This window comes from Mobula hypostoma, chromosome X2 (genome assembly GCF_963921235.1).
Source record: "Mobula hypostoma chromosome X2, sMobHyp1.1, whole genome shotgun sequence".
Classification (NCBI taxonomy): domain Eukaryota; kingdom Metazoa; phylum Chordata; class Chondrichthyes; order Myliobatiformes; family Myliobatidae; genus Mobula; species Mobula hypostoma.
This window is the reverse complement of record NC_086129.1, coordinates 34,427,254-34,448,418: the sequence shown is the minus strand read 5'-3', so window position 1 is coordinate 34,448,418 and position 21,165 is coordinate 34,427,254. Positions and strand designations below refer to the sequence as shown.

At 38.5% G+C, this 21,165-nt stretch overlaps 1 protein-coding gene across 11 annotated transcripts in view; it reads left to right on the top strand.

Moving 5' to 3' along the window:
- The window catches only part of gramd1ba (GRAM domain containing 1Ba), a 443,148-nt gene that overhangs the window by 241,089 nt on the left and 180,894 nt on the right, over positions 1-21,165 (top strand). Inside the window, exon 1 of one of the 11 annotated variants that reach the window (XM_063038612.1) lies at positions 5,664-5,874. The exons of the other annotated variants lie outside the window; for them this stretch is intronic. Coding sequence (XP_062894682.1) covers positions 5,834-5,874 — 41 coding nt within the window. The 5' untranslated portion in view covers positions 5,664-5,833. Of the gene's footprint in view, positions 1-5,663; positions 5,875-21,165 lie in introns of those variants that run through there. 11 annotated transcript variants of the gene reach the window in all.

The window sequence follows — 21,165 nt, the reverse complement described above, 5'->3', positions numbered from 1 at the left end:
AGTAAATGGCGGAATACTTGGTAGTGTGGATGAGCAGAGGGATCTGGGGGTACATGTCCACAGATCCCTGAAAGTTGCCTCACAGGTGGATAGGGTAGTTAAGAAAGCTTATAGGGTGTTAGCTTTCATAAGACAAGGGATAGAGTTTAAGAGTCGCGATGTAATGATGCAGCTCTATAAAACTCTGGTTAGGCCACACTTGGAGTACTGTGTCCAGTTCTGGTCACCTCACTATAGGAAGGATGTGGAAGCATTGGAAAGGGTACAGAGGAGATTTACCAGGATGCTGCTTGGTTTAGAGAGTATAGATTATGATCAGAGATTAAGGGAGCTAGGGCTTTACTCTTTGGAGAGAAGGAGGATGAGAGGAGACATGATAGAGGTGCCTGAGTCAGTGGTGGAGGCAGATACACTCGTGAAGTTTAAGAGACTACTAGACAGGTATATGGAGGAATCTAAGGTGGGGGCTTATATGGGAGGCAGGGTTTGAGGGTCGGCACAACATTGTAGGCTGAAGGGCCTGTACTGTGCTGTACTATTCTATGTTCTATGTTCTATATTACAGACCATCTGCAGCAGGAGAAAGTTTCACTTAATATTTCCCTTGGTTCTTTTGCCAGTCAACTTAAATCTTTATCTGGTGAATTTTGACCCTTTTATTGCTGGAACAGTTTCTCATTATGCACTTTGTCTTCATGATCTGAATGCAATCAAATCTTCAATCAATCAAAGTGCAATCACCCAATCAGTTAAATTAGATTATGAGAACACTCAGTCCTCTTTTATTGTCATTAAGAAATGATACAGTGTTCCTCCAGAGTGATATCACAGAAAACAGGACAAACCAAAGACTAACACTGACAGAACCACATAATTATAACATATAGTTACAGCAGTGCAAAACAATACCATAATTTGATAAAGAACAGACCATGGGCACGGTAAAAAAGAAGTCTCAAGTCCCGATCGACTTCCGAGTCCCCGATAGCAGGCTGCAAAAGGAAGAAACTCCCTGCCATAAATCTCCAAGACACTGACAACTGCCGATGCCTTGGAAGCAGCCGACACCGAGTCCGTCCATCCGAAAACTTCGAGCCTCCGACCAGCCCCTCCGATACAGCCTCCCGAGTGCCATCCTCTGCCGAGCACCTTTGACCTAGCCCCGGCCGCCAAAACAAGCAAGTTAATCCACATAGCTCAACTTGCTCATCCCTGGAATCATTCATGTAAATAGTTTCTGTAATATAATATTCTAGATTTGATATTCCTATCAATATGTATTATATTTCTATGCATAAATTGTAACCTTCTAAATACCCACTCATTCCAGAAGCCTGCATGTTTCTTCTCGAGGTCCAGCATTATCATGTTTTGAATTGCTTTCCCAGTGCACCAAGGCAGAAGTATGCAAAAGTAAAAGCTATAAGCCAGGATACATTTTTGGGAAATACCACCGTAAAGTTATCCCAAAAAGGAAAATGCATAAAAAAAGAACAATCACCATTGTCCTGTTTCCTGTTTCTAAACCAATTATATATTCATTGACCATTTTATTCCATGGTGTTAAATTTTGCTGACAGGATGTTATCAAAAACCCTTCTAGTAGATTTCTGAACTCCATCAACAGCATCATCCTCATCGCTCCACTCTGGATCAATAAATTCAAATTGTTAATTTGCTTTCAAAAATCTTCACTTGCTTTCTGATTTATTAATCTACACGTGCCAAAATGACTGTGAATTTAGCTTTGTAACCTTGTTTGGACAAAAATATAACATTTACAATTTTGTACTTATCTGGATTTATCACCAACATCACTAACTCCTCCAACTAACCCAGTGCCTAAGAACATCTGATGTCTGGTTCTTCTGCAGTTTCCACCCCTCTTTTTTTTAGTATTTCATCTCAGGTGATTCTTCCACTTCAAAGTTCAACTTCCAGTACAACACTTTTATGAATTTTTAGCCTAGGAAGTGTCTCAAGTATCTTCTCTTTTATTATGAATATTGGATATGTGGGGGGAAGGGTTGGAGAGGTTTTCCCACTTTATTCAAAAATCTCCCAATTTTACAAATTGTTGAAAACGTTCAAGTGCATAAGGATTAAACGGAAATATGGGAAATGCAGAACAGATATTGGATTTTAATCTTTAGAAGATCTTTGGGAAAATGCAAACAGATGGATATTCAAAGGGTTAATAAACAAATAAGTCTTTTCAACTGCATTGCAGAACTTTTTGTTTACAACATTCATTGCTGAAACAATTCTCATTGTGCCCTAGAATCTGCAGGTTCTCTGTATTGGCATGCATTAACAACACTCTCCTTGAACAAATATGTCATTGGAACCAACAAGGGAAAAGGCTATTTTAGATATTATCTTGTGCATTGAGACAGGATTAATTTGTAATTATGTGGTAAGGAATATTCTGAGAGAAAATATTCAGAAAGTGATAGAAATGTATGTTGAGTTCCAAAGTATATTTTTAAAATTGAAAAGAAGACTTAAAACTTAACTAGGACCTGGTAACCTACATCCTAGAATTCCTAATAGCTATAGTTGCAGAATTACTGGGTGTATTAATGGTGATCTTTCAGAATTCTATTGAATCTAGAACAGTTCCAGTGATTAGGAGAATAGCAGATAACACAGCTATTGAATAAAGGCTGGATAGAGAAAATGGAGAATTACAGACAGTTGACATGATAACTGAATTCCATTATTATGGAAATTGCATGAGGATACTTCAAAAATGACAATTTTAGGTAGAATCAAATGGATTTATGGAATGGACAAGGTATGTGAAAAACCTAATAAAATGATTTAAGAATGTAAATTCACAAGGTGGCTAAATGAGATTTTTAAAAAATTGATTATTTACTGTGTCCAGTATGAAAAAAGATTCATGAGTTTGAGGTAATTCATCAATTAACAATTTTAACTCCAGTAATTCAATAGTTGAAATAAATAGGTCATTTTCAACTTGACATACTGTTACTTTTAGATACACAGGGCCATCAGTTACTTAAAATCCAATTATAACAGGTGAAAGGAAGAATAAATATCTTCAATTTTCTGTGATATGAGCCATGTGAGAAAGTGACTTGTAACCATGTGGTCATTCTTTGTATTGCATTCTTTGTATTCTAAAATACTGTCAGTTTAGATTCAACTTTATTGTCATTGTGCTGAGTACAGATACAAAGCCAAATTAAATATATATTAATACAAATTAATACAAAAAATACAAATTAACTGTATTAATTATGTGGTCCAACTTAATTGTTTCAGAATCAGGCTTATTATCTCTGAGATATGTCATGAAATATGTTTTTTCAGCAACAGTACAGTGCAAGACATAAAATAGCTATAAGTTACAAAACATAATAAATAGTGCAGCTAAGGAGTAATGAGGTAGTGTTCATGGGTTCCTGGGCTGTTAAAAAATTGCTTCTTCTAAAATGGTGAATGAAGCGGGTTTTCAGCCTCCTGTACCTCCTCCCCAATGATAGTAATTAGAAGAGGGCATATCCAGGATGATGAGGATTCTTAATGATGCATGCTGCCTTCTTGACGTACCACTTCTTGAACATGTCCTCAATTTCGGCGAGTGTTGTGCCAGTGATGAAAGTGGCTGAGCCTGCAGCCTCTTCTGATCCTGTGCATTGGAATCTCCATGTGAGGTGATAAATCAACCAGTCAGAATGCTCTCCACTGTACATCCGTAGAAATTTGCGGGTGTCTTAGAATAAAATCAGGTTTATTGTCACTGACACAAGTTGTGAAATTTGTTGTTTTGTGGCAGCAGTACAGTGCAGGCATAAGAAATTACTATAAATTGCAACAAAAATAAATAGATAATAGTTCAACAGAAAGATAGTGAGGTACTCTTTATGGACCATTCAGAATTTGAGGTCAGAGGGGAAGAAGTCTTTAGTGACATACCAAATCATTTCAGTCTCCTTATAAAGTAGAGCTGCTGGCGTGCCTTCTTTGTGATTACATCAATGTGCTGGGCCCAGGATAAATGGTGGTTTCATCAGCAGATTTATAGATAGCATTTAAGCTGTGCCTTGCCTCTCAGTTATAACTGTAGACAGTTGAACAGTGAGATAAGCATGCATCCTTGAGGTGTGCTTGTGTTGTTTGTTAGCAAAGTGGAGATGTTATTACCAATCTGTATTGACTGGTCTCCCAGTATAGAAGTCAAGGATCCCTATGCAGAAGGTGGTACAGGAGACCCAGGTTTTGAAACGTGTTAATTAGTTCTGAAGGGATGATGGTGTTGAATATTAATCTATCACATATCTGCAAAGTAGCCTCAAAACCTATTAACTCTTGAATAAGCACATTTAAATAATAACTGATAACATTTGATAATTGATGTAGGTGCTCAGTGGTATGTTTCATTCAAAAATTTACTATTTTGTTTGAACTAAATTCCAGCTTCCTCATGTTCTCAATTTATGTGTCACTCAAATCTCTGGCTATATGATGCACTCATGTCTTCCCCAACCATCATGCTGTTTTAACTTGAAGGTAATGTTACACAAGATAAGACTTTACTGTCTGAGAAATGTACAGCTTCAATTATTACTTCCTGAAGTGTTCAGAGGTTGGCTGTACAAAAGATTATGGGTGTGAATTTATGTCCCGTTTGATGCTGAAATGGCTGGCTGCGCTATCTTTAACTGACAGTAATTCCAGTGAACATTTTACTAAGAAATGAGCTGTTCAATCAATCTCAAATCTAGGTCAAAGCAAAGGTATTTTAGCATGAACAAAACAGTTTAAATAGCTACTAAATCCATATTTTGATACATTTTATTAACCACAGTAAAGAATAGGTGCGATCCCTATAGAGTTCAGGTCATGCAATATGTTTAGTACATACCAAGTTAATTAAGGACAAACTGAAGTATACAATTATTTGAACTGAATCCTCCTTTAGTTTTCATATCAGCAAGATTGTGAAATGAAACATACAGTGCATCTGAGAGATGAAATCTACCAATTTGTACCTGTTTAAATGTATGGCCTATATTTCCCGGGACTGTTAAGTTTACAAAACTCTCACTGAATCCTGTCAATAATGTTTAAAAATAACTTGCAATCTGTTGTAGGTTGGTTCTTGCAGTGGAATTTTTATTTAAATGTTGTTGGATTATGTCATACTAATAATCAATGTACTTAAATGGGTTGTATTTCACTTTATTGAAATGGAAAAAGAGACAGTAATGCAATAACATTGAGTGCCTTTTCCTTTCTTTGTCTGTATTACACTTGATAGCTTATTAGTTCCAGTGTGCAAGGTCCCATGCAAAATCAGTAGGAGAGTAAAATCTATAGTGACGCGAGATCCAAGATACTGGCTGAGAAGCACATCTGATCCCCTATATGCAGCATTTTGGCATTGATTAAGAGATTACACTTAAGCTGCCATCAGCTATTTCCAGTGACGTGCTACGTAGCTAGCTGCACTTAGTCCATTTAATCCTTTACTCATTTGAGGGCATAGCGTAGGAAGGCGGATGGTGGTGATGCTCTGAATATTTCCTTACTTCAGCAATCAGCTCTCAGCAGCCTGCTTCAATCAGCTGTGCTCTGTGTGGAATGTCAGTATCAGAGTTTGGTGCTGCTGGCTCTGTGAATGTAGGTGCCTGCAGAACTGCTGGCAGTAGCGAAGTGTCAATTGAAGGTGAGACACTTATCTTGCTTTACAGCACAAACAGGAGAGCTCTGCTACATTTGTGAATGAGCACTCACTGTTGTGTATTAGCATGTCGTGGAGCTGTCAACCTGGTGTTAGGGGAGAAGAGGCTGTGGGTGTTGGATGCTGTATACTGCACTGATGAAAGGTTTCAAGCTTGCTTGGTAAGTATAACCTACAGCAAAGCTGACATACACAGTGCATGTTCTGAGGGAATTGAATCAACTCAGTTTTTCTGGAGGAGATGCAGAGAACTGCAAAAGTAGGAAATTACTGCTGATAATGTTTCCAATTTTTTGTACGATATTAATGGCTTTTAACTGGTTAGCTAAATCAAGATTAAAATACATAATTCAGAACAAAATAAGTTTGGTTACAGGTTCTGAATGCTTACAGGTTTTTAAGTTAAGTACAGTGATAAGATTTATAGAAATGTTTGTAGCAATATAAGGCTATACGCATATTTGTACAAAGATCCCAATAAAACTTGGCAGTTGTGTAGAGATTGAATGGAGTAAGCATGTGTGACGTTTAGTCTTATTCTACTTTAAGACTAAAAGTGCTGTCTAGTTTGGAACTCTGTGTCCATGAATTGGAAGTGACTGTGAGGAATGATTTCCTGCTACTGAACATCACGTTTGTGGATATGCAGATGCTCTGCTGCCATCCTGAGTTTGATAGATACAAATACAAGCTGTGGGATGGATTTCATTTTCTTAAAATGGTTGAGGACAGATTTTTCAAAGTAATGCCTTGGTGTAATCTAATGTAAGTATGGCCTATGTTTCATGTTTGTCAGTTTTACTTAGTAATGAGTTTGCCAACTTAAGTTGGACTTATTCGTGAAGATATAGTTACTTGGCATTAGATTATGTGACAATTTCTTACAACTGTTATGCATTTACATGATTAGAACACAAGAAAACAGGAGCAGCTTAGGTCACCAGGCCTCTCGAGCTTGCCTTGCCAGTTAATATGATCATGACTGATTAATGCTGGTCTCAACTCTTCTCCCCATAAATCCCAATACCTTGATTTTTTCAGTTATTTACCTTTCTTTCTCCTAAATACACTAGTGATTAGTATCTACTATCTTCACCATCACCTCCTCTCAAAAGGTGATGAATTCCAGATGTTCAATATCCTTTGAGAGAAATTTCTAAATGAGCATCCTATTATTTTGTAGCTATGTCTCCTTGTTCATTATGATCCCACTAGTGAAAATTAATGGTTGGTCTTGTTTTCAAAGAAACCAGAATAGATTCTAAATGTTCTGGGAATCTTGAGCAATGCACACCAAATGCTGGAGAAACTCAGCAAGTCAGGCAACATCTATAGAAGAGAATAAGTAGTCGATATTTTGAACTGAAACCCTTTACGGGTACTGAAAAGGAAGGGGGCAGGAGCCAGAATAAGAAGTTGGCAGGTAATAGCTGAGACCAGTTGAAGGGGAAGTTGGGTAGATAGACAAGAGAGGGCATGAAATAAGAAGTTGGGGAGTGATAGGTGGAAAACATAAAAGGGCTGAAGAAGAAAGAATCTAATAGGAGAACACAGTGGACCATGGAGGAAAGGGAAGGATGAGGGGAACCAGAGGGAGGTGATTGGCAGGTGCGAAGAAAGGAGGTGAGAGGGTAACTAAAAGAAGGAATGAAAAAGGAATGAGAGAGTGGAAGAAATTACTGGAAGTTTGAGAAAACAATGTTCATGCTATCAGGTTGAAGGCTACTCAGATGGAATATAAGGTGTTGCTCTTCTAACCTGAGTTTGGCCTGGTCTTTGCAATAGAAGAGGCCATGGACTGGCATGTCGGAATGTGAATGGGAAGTCAAATTGAAATGAGTAATTATCAGGAGATCCTGCCTTTGTGGCAAACAGAACAAAGGTGCTCGATGAAACAGTCCCCCCATCTGCCTATCTACATTGGCTCTCACCTATCACCTGCTAGCTTGTACCCCTTCCTCTTCCCCCCACCCCGGCTTCTTAATCTGACTTCTGCCCTCTTTCTTTCCAGTCCTAGTGAAGGACCTCAGCAGTTTGTTCCCCTCCATAGATGCTGACAGACTTGCTGAGTTCCTTCAGCAATTTGTAAATGATTCTGCATATTGTCAATGGCAGCTCGGTGTTGGGAAAGCTCCCAAGTTCTTCATCAATTGCTTCTATTGACCAAAATTGGGCTCTGATACCTCATTGTTCACTCATTTTTTTTCCAATCATCATTTAAATGTTAGCCTTGCACTTTGACAATTTTGCACATTGTCTTTTTTTTCCCAAAGAATGAATCAATGCAGCTTTGGTGATGCTGCATCTGAATAATACTTCATCATGAATTATATGTCAGATGGTTTCAATGAATCACTGGGACATTTAATATACTCTATTAGATTTTTTTTTACCAAGTTAGTGCATAGATTTTTGTGTCATGTCATAGATGCACAAATAAACTTCAAAATTACTTAAACTTTTTAACATCCTTAAAATAGCCTCATTATAGTGGAGCAGTGAGTCAAATTTGTGTTATACCTTAATCCATTGATGTTTAAATATTATTTTGTTTTATTTGATGAGGTACTTTATAGAATGTTTACTAGTGACAGAAGCCTTTCATCATTTCTTGTAAGATAGCTCTTTCAGTACTGGTTCCAGTTTTAAGCAGAACTTCACAAGAATAAAACTGTTTAATATTTTTTAGTGTTGGAAAGTAATGCAGTTGGTAGAATAATTGATGCCTCAAGAAGGTGACATTGATCGTTAAGGACTCACACCACCCGGGACATACAGTACCTTCTTCTTGTTACTATCATCCAGGAGGAGGTACAGGAACCTGAAGACCCACATTTAACAATTCAGGAACATCTTCTTCCCTTCCACCATCATATTTCCGATTGATCCATGAACACTACCTCATTATTCCTTGTTACTTGGCACTTTTTATTTATTTAGTAACATTGTGTCTTTGCACTGTACTGCTGCTGCAAAACAAAAACTTCACATCATATAAGACAGTGATAATAAACCTAATTCTGAGTCTAATTGTAAATTCAATAGACAGGGTTATGTGGCACTGACCAGAAGCTTGGAAGCAGGAACCTTTATGTCAGAGATGAGTGAGAAAAGCTGCTATGAGAGATCTGGTTTAAATTTAACAGTAACTGTGCAAGTTTCTCAGAGCTCAGGAAACTGGTAGCAAAATTAAGTCTGGCTACTCAAGTGGATCAAAGATAGCACATATCCTCCCTACCTACCTTTCAGTGAAATCCCTAGTCTCATTCTGTGAGTTAAAGTCTGTCTAAACTTTGCTGCAATTAGATACTTACCCCAAACCCCTGAAGAAACCTTAGCTGTGACCTCATACTTATTGTAGGTTTTTCTGCATGTTAAACTGTCATTGCTCTGACTCCCAGGTAGGGAGTAGAAGTAAAAAGTTAACCTAAAATTCTGCTGTTGAAGTTGGCTGGATTTCTACATTCTTGGTCTTGCTGGACATCTTCTTGCACCACAGCACTTCCACAGCTAACCCTACCCCCTTCGGTGGCACCATGCCCTAGTTATGTTTAAGACAGATTTAATCGGAGATTGCTGTATTAAAAAGCCATGGCTGATCCTCCTGCTTGCTTAATAGTTCTGTTAGATTGCATTGACAAAGGTAAAATCAATATGTTTGCTTTGGTCATTTTAATAATGTCTATTTGAGGTGATGGAGCTTAACTTGAGAATTTTCCCCTTTCAAATAAAACACAAAGGTTTGCATCTTTTTTGTCTTAACCATTTGAAATACTGATTTGCCACCAACACATTTACCAAAACAGAAGCCTCTACTCCTCCACAAATGCAGTATTATTGCTTCTGATTTCTAAGAGATCCAGTCAAGTTGGCTTCTAGTTGTTCCCCTTCTTGGCTGCTGCTAAAGAAACAGAAGAGAGGCTACTTAACTTGTAGAAACTATGAAGACAGTGGAATAGTTTTCAGTACTTTATGAAGCTTGCTTGGTCTTTGTTGGATCAGAGGAAAACAAGTTCTTGAAACTCTGAGAATGACTTTATATGTCACTGCTGCATCTGTAAATACAGTAATGCTAGATTGCTTGAGTTCCAGGTCTCTTAGGAAGCTCTAACAGGTAGAGTAGTCAAACCACCTCTGGAACTATACAAAAAAGAAATGGAGGATTTCTTTCATTTAGCTTAGTTTTTGCTGTTTCACTTAGATCATAGACCATATCCTATTCTGTTCTGATTGCTCTTATAAATAGGTTAATTTAATCAGCAGAGGAAATTATTATTTGTATTTCTTTCATGATAAAATTCTTTTAAGCAGTGATATTTGATCGACTTCAGTATACAGGTTTCCCCCGCCACCCGAAGGTAGAGCGTTCCTATGAAACGGTTCGTAAGCCGAAATGTCGTAAAGCGAAGAAGCAACTACCATTTATTTATATGGGAAAATTTTGTGAGCATTCGCAGACCCAAAAATAACCTACCAAATCATGCCAAATAACACATAAAACCTAAAATAACAGTAACATATAGTAAAAGCAGGAATGATATGATTAATACACAGCCTATATAAAGTAGAAATACTTCTCCACAATCATTGCTGGCACTGTTCGCCGAAGCGAAAATCTCACGCAAGCGCTCTCGGCAGAAAATCTCACACAAGCACTCTCTGCAGAAACACGGCGCAAGCGCTCTCCAGTAACCCTTAAGCTATGAAGCTGCCAAATCATGCCAAATAACAAGTAAAAATACACAGCCGATATAAAGTAGAAATAATGAATGTACAGTGTAGTATCACTTACCGAAATCGGGAAGTCAGCTTGCTGATGGTGTGTTTGACTGAGTCGTCGCAGGTTGGGTGGTGTAGTGGCCCCCACCCTCCAGGCCGCCGACTGATACATTGCCACGAGGCACGCAGGAGTCCAGCAGTAGCCGGGAGGCACACAACATATATTTAAGAAAAAAGCCGAAACAAACATGCTAATTAATTAGGTGCCGCCCGACACGTAATTGTCGCTCAGATCAGTGCCAAATGCCGATTGCATCAGATGCTGTGTATCTCCCGGCTACTGCTGCATTCTCCACGAATCGGTACTGTATCTGTCCGCGGCCTGGGTGTTGGGGTGGTGGGACACTGGGGTGTCATCTCGTTGTCTGTTTCCATTAGAGCAGGCAGCTCATCTTCTCCTATGACTGCCTGCCTCGATGTCGGAAGGTCGAGGTTCATCGTCTGCTGTGGCTGATGTGGAAGGCTTGCTTGACTGCTGAGCCTCGCGCATTTTTCTGTCATACAGTTCTTTGTAAGCACTCGAACCATCTTGCAAATATCCCCTAAACCGACGTACCCTTTCAAAATTAAAGTCGTACTTTATCATTGCAGCGAAAATCTCACGCAGTGGCTTCACGTTCATTTTGCTACTGCATTCGGTTTGGATTGTTATCCTTTCCTCTTCCAATTGCATCAGCTCTTCATCTATCAGTTCTTGGTCATGGGATGCCAAAACCTCTTCAACATCATCTTCGTCAGCTTCCACAAGTCAAACTCACTTTGTCCTTACTTCGTTCACCACGATCTAAACGCTTAATTATGTCTAGTTTTGCTCTTTCAGGCTTTTCCAATACCTCAGAACTGCTCTTGCAAACGGCTGCTCAATGCAACGTGTTAAAGCAATGCCGTTCTAAATCCGGGGGAGAGCGGCTGCTCGGGGTGCGCGCAGCTTTTTATCGCGCGCTGATTTTTTCCGTAACAGTGAAAACACCTTCTGAAAGTGAAAACAGGGTACTAATGTAGGTTTTTTGTAACAGGTTTCATAAAGCGAATGTTCGAAAAGCAGGGGACACCTGTACTGCGTAACGTACTAATTTTGCTTTCACACTGAAGTTCATGACTTTGTAGATCTATTTCATGTGTTCATTTGTTCCAAGTCTGTAGTACATGTAAAGACCAACTGTTGTGGAAGTATAAACAGCTAAGATAATTTCCTCTAGTCAGATTTAAAATTTATCACAATATTCCCCTGCCCCACCCTAGCCCCATCTACTTAGTCCTGGCTGTGCATGAATTTTTTTTTTGCTGTTTGTTTTCTGTACTCCTTGTTGCATGATCACTCTTGTGTCAACACTGGGGTTCATATTTCTTGCCATCAGTTTAGTTACATTATGGGTTCTTGAGTTAACTTTCCCTAAAAATGTAACACCTCAGTATACAGTTTTCAGATTTTATCTTGATATCGCTTGCCCTCACCCCCAGCCCATTGCACGGTAAAAGTTATTTGTTCAATTTACAGGTGAAACATTGATAATTTGTTATTCAATTGTTTGAATATTCTGCGGCATCCCAAATGGTCCTGCTGTACTTTGATTCATCGGGGCCTGATTCTAACGATACCTTGAAACCTATTGGTCCTAGTTTCCCATACTCCCTTAAAATCTCATCAGGGATCTGTTTCCTACACTCTGTTTAAACTCACTGGCACCATGATTGCATCCATCCTTTCTTTATGGGTAGCAGGTTTGATAGAAATCTTACTGTATTATTGGTTAATGTCTAAATAAAAGTGCATTAATAGAGTGTTGGGGTAATAATTTAATGTAAACTCTGCCAACCTGATATGACCAAAGTCCTGAATGTGTGGGATTAATTTAATTTTACTGTGTTTTCATACTTATTCTTTCATGATAAATATTGGCCAAATGCCCAGTAATACTTGGATCTGGTGAAGCATGAGAACATAGACCTTTCTATATATATTCCATTTAGAAAGTCTAAGAATCATGATTGTATGTTTCAGACATAAATGTATTACTCAAAATGTTTTAGTAATTGGAGGGCATGTGATCCACATAAAATATAATTTGACAAATTGCCTTTTAAAATTGCAGAATGTGCTATGATATTGCTGTTTCAGCTTTGATACTGGCCCCAGAAACCAATTGGCACCATCTCCATCACAGTGGGCTTAGAACATATAGGCATGCCTCTGCTCCACTTAGCTCCAGCTATGTTATCGAATAACAAACAAGAGAAAATCTGCAGATGCTGGAAATCCAAGCAACACACACAAAATGCTGGAGGAACTCAGCAAGCCAGGCAGCATCTATGGAAAAAAGTACAGTTGACGTTTCGGGCTGAGACCCTTCGGCAGGACTGGAGGGGAAAAAAAGGTGAGGAGTAGATTTAAAAGGTGGGAGAGGGGAGAGAGAAACTAAGGTGATAGGTGAAAACCTGAAGTAAAGAGCTTGAAAGTTGATTGATGAAAGAGATATAGGGCTGGAAAAGGGGAGGGGGCCAGATTCCGATAGGAGAGAACAGAAAGCCAGAGAAGAAAGAAAAGGTGGGGGGACGAGCACCAGAGGGAGGTAATGGGCTGACAAGGAGATGAGGTGAGAGAGGGAAAAGGAGATGGGGTACGGTGAAGGTGGGGGGGCACCTGGAAATTTGAGATATCAGGTTGGATCTACCCAGACGGAATATAAGGTGTTGTTCCTTCAACCTGAGTGTGGCCTCATCGCAACACTAGCGGAGGCCATGGATTGCCATATTGGAATGGGAATGGGAAGTGGAATTAAAATGGGTGGCCACTAGGACATCCTGCTTCTTCTGGCAGACAGAGTGTAAGTGCTCGGCGAAACAGTCTCCCAATCTACATCAGGTCTCAGCGATATACCGGAGGCCACACTAGGTGCACCGAACACAGTATATGACCCCAACAGACTCACACGTGAAGTGTCGCCTCACCTGGAAAGACTTTGGGGCTCTGAATGGTAGTGAGGGTGGAGGTGTAGGGGCAGGTATAGCACTTGTTCCACTTGCAAGGCTAAGTGCCAGGAGGGAGATGTCTATGTTATTATCTAACCTTAAAAACGGAAGCAGTGTCAGTTTTCAGTCTTTTTGTGTAATGTGATATTCATGGTTTAATGTTTAGAAATTCATACAAGCTTCAAATTGTAGATACATGGTCTGCTAGCATGAGATGAAGTTTAAAAATGTTGGATATAGATCCAGGTTGGTGATGATTTTAGTTTGGTTGGTACTGGAGAAGAAGATTTGATGAATAATAATGCAGTTAGTTCAATATGACATTGGTACATACACTGTGGGCCATGTGATTCCCCGTGTTTCAGTTTTCCTGAGGTATTGAGTTTGTTATGGACTTTGCTGAGGTTGTGGGCAACAGCAATAATGAAAGCAGTTTAATGCTCAAAAACCCAAGTTGGCCCATAGTCAATTCAGAACCTACTCAATTGGAGTGGAAGCAAAACATCCTTGATCCTGAAAGAAAAGAAATTTCCTCTGAGAACTAGCCATCTCTCCTACTTTGCTTTTGCCTCATGAGCAGCAAACAAACAGTTGGCAGCCTGTGTTTTCTCATATTTACTTACTCTGTAGCTTTTCCTTGATCTGATTACTTCCAGAATGATTATTTGCATTTATTTCTTGTGTGATGATGCTTTAACCAGTTCCAGTCACTTACAGAATTTCCCTTTCCCTCACCTAGAGATGTGCCCTGCGACATGACAGCACATTTAATGCTGATAACAGTTGAGTTACAAGACTAATGGATGACATAAATTTGGATCCAAATTTAAGGATTGAGATTATAAAGAAGGTGGGGGAGAGTGGGAAGGAGAAGGCTGGTAGGTTCCTTCTCCTTCCCACCCTCCCCCACCTTCTTTATAGGGCCTTTACCCCTTCCCTCTACAGTCCTGACAAAGGGTTCCGGCCTGAAATGTCGACTCATCGTTTCCACAGATGCTGCCCGACCTGCTGAGTTCCTCCAACGTGTTGTGAGTGTTGCTTTGATCCCAGCATCTGCAGATTATTTTGTGTTTGAGATTAAACTTAATAGTTGACTATATCTAAAATAAAATGTTATATTAGCATTGATGACTATAAAACTATTAGATTGTTGTAGAAACTTACTTGTTCTCTAATGCCCTGTATGGATGGAAATCTGTAGTCTCTACCTGTAGAGCTCATATGATCTCAGGTGTAGAACAATGTTGTTAACTTTGCAGCAGATTTTGAAATGACTGTTGTGTTTAGGGACATTTAAAGGTTGACAATTAATGTTCTAGTTGGTAAAGCCCAAGTTCTCTGAACAAATAAATAAGTGTGCCATGTGATTCCCCTTGTCTATATTCAGATATTATCAGTTATAAAGTTAGTTTTGTTTTCATATTCACATTGTGGAATGTGACAGGATTAAAAAAACTAAATTTATTGATGATTAGCTATTCTGAAGTTCAGCTTTTGGAACCAAAACAAGTCCTGGACTTGAATTTATGCTTTATAAAATAAGATGTAGGAAATCAGCTGAGAAATTCAAAACTCAAACGTGTTAGTCCAACCCAACATTGAGTATAGTGAATAAACTTATTTTTGCTGAGATATCCCCACATTCCACTGGGGATTCTCCATTTGGAAAAAATGCACCATATCAAACTTTGTGCAGCATTTATTACCCCTTTGCAGAGTAATAGTGAAGATTTAGGAGGCAAAGTGAAAAGATAAGCTACTTTTTAACATTATTTTGTTTGAACCTTTTTATATTTGTGGATAAATGTGAAGTTATCCACTTTGGTGGCAAAAATAGGAAAACAGATTATTATCTGAATGGTGGCCGATTAGGAAAAGGGGAGGTGCAACGAGACCTGGGTGTCAATATACACCAGTCATTGAAAGTGGGCATGCAGGTACAGCAGGCGGTGAAAAAGGCGAATGGTATGCTGGCATTTATAGCGAGAGGATTCGAGTACAGGAGCAGGGAGGTACTACTGCAGTTGTACAAGGCCTTGGTGAGACCACACCTGGAGTATTGTGTGCAGTTTTGGTCCCCTAATCTGAGGAAAGACATCTTTGCCATAGAGGGAGTACAAAGAAGGTTCACTAGATTGATTCCTGGGATGGCAGGACTTTCATATGAAGAAAGACTGGATGAACTGGGGTTGTACTCGTTGGAATTTAGAAGATTGAGGGGGGATCTGATTGAAACGTATAAGATCCTAAAGGGATTGGACAGGCTAGATGCAGGAAGATTGTTCCCGATGTTGGGGAAGTCCAGAACGAGGGGTCACAGTTTGAGGATAGAGGGGAAGCCTTTTAGGACCGAGATTAGGAAAAACTTCTTCACACAGAGAGTGGTGAATCTGTGGAATTCTCTGCCACAGCAAACTGTTGAGGCCAGTTCATTGGCTGTGTTTAAGAGGGAGTTAGATATGGCCCTTGTGGCTACAGGGGTCAGGGGGTATGGAGGGAAGGCTGGGGCGGGGTTCTGAGTTGGATGATCAGCCATGATCATAATAAATGGCGGTGCAGGCTCGAAGGGCCGAATGGCCTACTCCTGCACCTATTTTCTATGTTTCTATGTTTCTATATGTATTTTTACATATTTTAAGTTAACTAGTTTACTATTTTAATGACTTCAATTGTATTATATTTTCAAATGTTTTAACGTCATTAATGGTTAAAATCTATTAAAGTTATTATAGGCTTACCTTTCAGTGCCACAGGCTTCTGAGGTGTCTTTTGAGAAGACCTCCTCACTGCACTACCTGAACCCTCATTGTAATGTTACTGTTTTGGAATAATAATTCTCATTAACCATAAAACAATACCTGAATGTTGATCGCAGGAATTTATTTAAAGTAATTTATCTGTGATAATGTATTATGCAATCACTTAATTTGTTTTACTAAGTAAACTTAAATGATAAATTATTCAAAGAAACAGTGTTGATGTTAATTACAGAAGCTTGTTGTGTTGGAGGTTGACTAAAATTTTATTATTATGTTTTGCAGTCATTAACAAATGCTAGAAACCCCAGCAAATCTCTTAAAATAAAGAAGGAACAATTATAATTTTTGCACCACAATATGATTTTAAATCTTCACTTTAATGGTTATGTTATTTTTCTGTCTATAAGCACTCTCTTTAAATACAGATTAAATAGTCTAATTATTCACTTTCAGTAGATGGAATTGAATGGTTCTTTTTGAGAACTGAATCTCGCAACAGATGGGGGATTACACTGGAAGAATGGCTTAACATAACAGTAAAATGTCAGATAATTTTGCTTTTGATGTATTAACAATAATTATTTAGACTTTTTAAAGGCAAGGGAGTAACGCTGGCTAACTCTTCAAGGGCTTCAGATTACATTATAAACTAATTAATACTCAAGTTAATTAAAACATTAACATCAAAGATGACGGTATGCTCTTGTTAAGTGTATGATAAATAGGGGTTTTAAGTACTTTTTAATTGTTTAAAAGAAACATTACTGAATTGTTAGATTTGAGAAAACTCCATTGTATTGATAATAGTGTCCGCAATAGTTTTAGTATTTACCCTGCTGCTCTTTAGGTAGTAACTTCTAAGGATTTGGAAGGTCCATGGAAAAAAGGTTAACATTTTCAGAGAGTGTTGGCTCTGTTACCTATAAAATGGGCGTTAGAAAATATGTTTTGAGCTTGAAATATAAATGAAAATGTAGCTGGAGTACTGGATTAAATCTTTCTACTGAATCATCAAGAAGCTTCTCATTATATTAAGTGGTTTCCAAAATCTGAATCAGAATTTCCCAAAGTCTGTTTCCGGATAATGTTGAGTTGCCGCTATCTGGAATGCCCGTAAAATTAACCTCAACATCTTGTACCTCGGGAGGCTAAGGCAGCCGCGGTTTCCATTTTCAGGAGGAATGATAGGTCTCCTTGATATTCTTCTCGCCCTCTCTCCCTCACTGCTGCCTCTACTCTCCACCTTGCTCCCTCGCCATAATCTCTAACACTGTTCCCAACTGGCCTACATTTTCCGGTGCTCTTCTGTTTCCAGGGTGTATGAGTTGTGACCACTCCTGTCATTTGTTCTTGCTTGCTTGCATGTACTTCACATCAGTGTGTATATTTTCCAGAATGGATCCTCAGTTTGCTGTTTTGGGTAAGATAAGATCCTAAACCTGTTTTTATGCAGCTTAGGACTTTTATCTTCACCCTCTATAGCTGCATTTCTCTTTGCTCTGTATATCAAATCTCTTTCCTTCTTACTATTTGTTGCCATTTCTTCTTAGCTTGTAGTTCCACCAGGATGGTTATTCACAGTTTCAAGCAGTGAGTCATCGGGATACTCATTTCCTGTTTCGCTTTGAACTTTTCCTGCTCCTCTTCTTACTCATGTGATTCTGAAGAGGGAACATACAATGCATATTGGCTCACTGGAGGCCTTCCAAACCTAATGGACACTGCAGGTGTTCAAGTGCATCCTGGGCAGAGTGCAATATTTTGATTTAAACTTTTCTTTGATATTTTTAAAAGGAAAAGCTAATATTTAAAGTTAATGACCTTTCACAAACTTGGTTTTGTGTCATTAGCCTGAACACCTTATATAACACTTTGCTTCTAGAACATAGAACATAGAAATCTACAGCACATTACAGGCCCTCCGGCCCACAGTGTTGTGCCGACCATGTAACCTACTCTAGAAACTCCCTAGATTTACCCTGCTGCTTAGCCCTCTATTTTTCTAAGCTCCATGTATGTCCTTAAGAGTCTCTATCGTATACGCCTCCACCACCGTTGCTGGCAGTGCGTTCCATGTGCCCACCACTCTCTGTGTGAAAAACTTACCCCTGACATCCCCTCTGTACCTACTTCCAAGCATCTTAAAAATATGCCCCTTCATGTTAGCCATTCCAGCCCTGGACACAGACTCTGACACAATCAAGAGTAAATGGATTTTTAAAAATTCTCTTTCAGTTATGTCAAATGGTAAGAAAATCATGCTTAGCTTAATTTATGACATTGCTTTGTGTAAATCAGTAAACGGAGTTTGTTTTTCAATTTGAAGCATTGTGTATAACTCAATGGTTTGGAAAATTACGGTCATATCTGGTGCAGGATGCCAGTTTTTGAAAAACCAGGAAGATGCCTGCAGTAGCATAAAGCTAGAAGCTGGCATTTTTTAGACGATTTTCTGTATTCTCTGATGCACATGTATGCTTATAGTTTACCATATTGTGCACTTTAGCACAAATGATAATTGATGAGCATTAGGCACTATTTAAGACTTTGCATCCTCAGCACAATTAGAAAGAAATCAGAGAACAGAAATCTTATCATTAAATTAATCTAACACCCAATCACTGTGTGTATAGTGCAAAAATATAATTTCCCAATGAGAACTGTTAGAATTACTAAAATAATAATGCATTGAAACTGAGAATGCACTTACTCTAATGAAATCTGTTTAAGTGCAAATACCTTAAAGAAGCATTCACCCTGTTCAGAAATTATGGTATATCTTGCTGAACTAATAACCAGGTTGCTGGATTATTAAACATACAGTATAGTATAGGAACAGGCCCTTTGGTCTGCCTGGAGATATCAATTAAAAAAAAACTAAGTGAATGTGATTTAATAAATCAAAGGCCAGTGTCAGTAATAGTATCTAATGTGGTTTTAAAAAACTTGTTTTACTATTTCTGTTCATGGCAGGAAATCTACCATCCTTACCAGATCAGGTCCATGTAACTAATGAAATTTACTGCCAATAGTTCAATAACCGAAACCTCAAGATCACCCTTGTATACTTGATTGGACATGTTTGTAAAGCAGTTTTCAAAGTAATGGAAGTCACATCATGAGCACTGAACACAATGCAATAAATTGGTAGAAGTACAAACGAATTGTTTCTCCTGGAAGGACTGTTTGGGTCTCCGGATTTGGGGAGAGGCCCCAGATGTTGCACTTCACACACTTGCATGAGAAAGTGCAGTGAGATGGGGGAGTGGTTGTTTTGAGTTTGAAGTGTGAACCATGGAAATGTAAATAGAATGATTTCCTTGGAATGCAGAAAGGAGGAGGAGGAGAAAGTGAGTTTAGTGATGGAATAGAGAACATTTTTGAAGACAGTTCTTAAATTTGAAGATCAGAGGGATAGGAAGTGAGGAGAAGAATCCTATCCTTGTTCTGGCTGGGAAGCTGGGTTTTGGAGGCAAAGATGAGGGGAAAGAGACCAGATGCAGTTGAAAACCTTGTCAATAATGGTGGGAGGGAAATGACAATTCAGGGCAATGGAAGACATCTTAAAAACAATTTCATCCTAATTGTATTTCAATACACACACCACCAACCTTTGATTAGCAGATCACCACTGATGGAGTCCATTTGAAACAGTCAATGTTTAGTGCAAATGAAATAACATTTCATAGTCTATAATAAGAAAAGTTATATAGACCTTAGGAATTACTTTGCAATCATGTTGCCCTTTGAACAGTTTGTGCATATTTGGCATATATTTTGTGTTCTCTCCTTGTGTCTGAATGTAGCCAATTTTTTTAAAGTCTGTAAATGTCAATGATGAGTAACAAACTGTACTATCAGTGGAAAAAAAAGAACAGTTTATGCTGTAATGTGGGAACAAGTTAGTACTGTGTAGCAAATTAGAAGGTACTTAAAGGCATCCTTGTGCATTCATATGTGACTGTTGTGAAGGTTCCAGAGAAATTAATTAGATCAACATCTGCAGAGCAGTGAGCTAGTAGCAGTCATTCTCCCCAGGATAGTTTGGAATGGTATCTGTGCTACTGTCCCATGTGTTTAATGTAATACAAATAAATAACAATCTGTTAACTGTTCATCTACATATGTTTAAGGATAATATGACATAGGTTGCAGATAATTTTGTTCCAACACTAAGCTTCAAAGTGTTATCACACAAACTGACTCTGAAGCAAAGTACAATCATATTCAATCTTTGAGGAGTCCCATTAAACTGATTTTCAATTAGTAGGTTGGTCTTGATGTAAGATTCAGTTGTGCATGTACATTACACCAGTAAAAAACTAAAATGGCTTGCACTAGTTGAGTGAAAGCACCTTAACATGGTCAAAGTAGCCAAAGAGGTCTAAACTAACAAATTAGCAATCAAAGGAGCAAGATCCAAAGGGCAAGTTGCTAAGAATTTATAAATAAGGGTTTTCAATTCCAACCAAACTTCATATTTCTTTCAATATTTAAAAAAAAACATAACTGTAGGGCTTGTGTGGTTTACCCAACAGAGCCCCAGGTCTCTTTTTGTATTTACTGTCCTTCTGGTTGAATGTTATTCTGACTGTTGTCAGAAGGTGAACAATGCATTTTAAACAAGATGAAAAAAATCGAACTTGAGTCTAGACAAAAGTTTGAAGATTTTGAACTGGTTCCATTTCAAAATGTGAAACTTTCCTCTAATTTCACAAATAAATCTTAAAAATGTTTACAACATAGAAAGAGGTTATTCAGCCCAGTTAGCCTACCAGCTGTCTGTGGAGCAATCTAGTCAATCCTCTTACCCTGCTCTTTCCTCATAACTCCGTATCATCAAATATCTACCAACTCCTTTTTGAAGGCTATAGTTTTATGTGCACTTATTACAGTTTCAGTTAGTGCATTCCAAGTCAAAAATGCTTTTGGTATACGACAAAG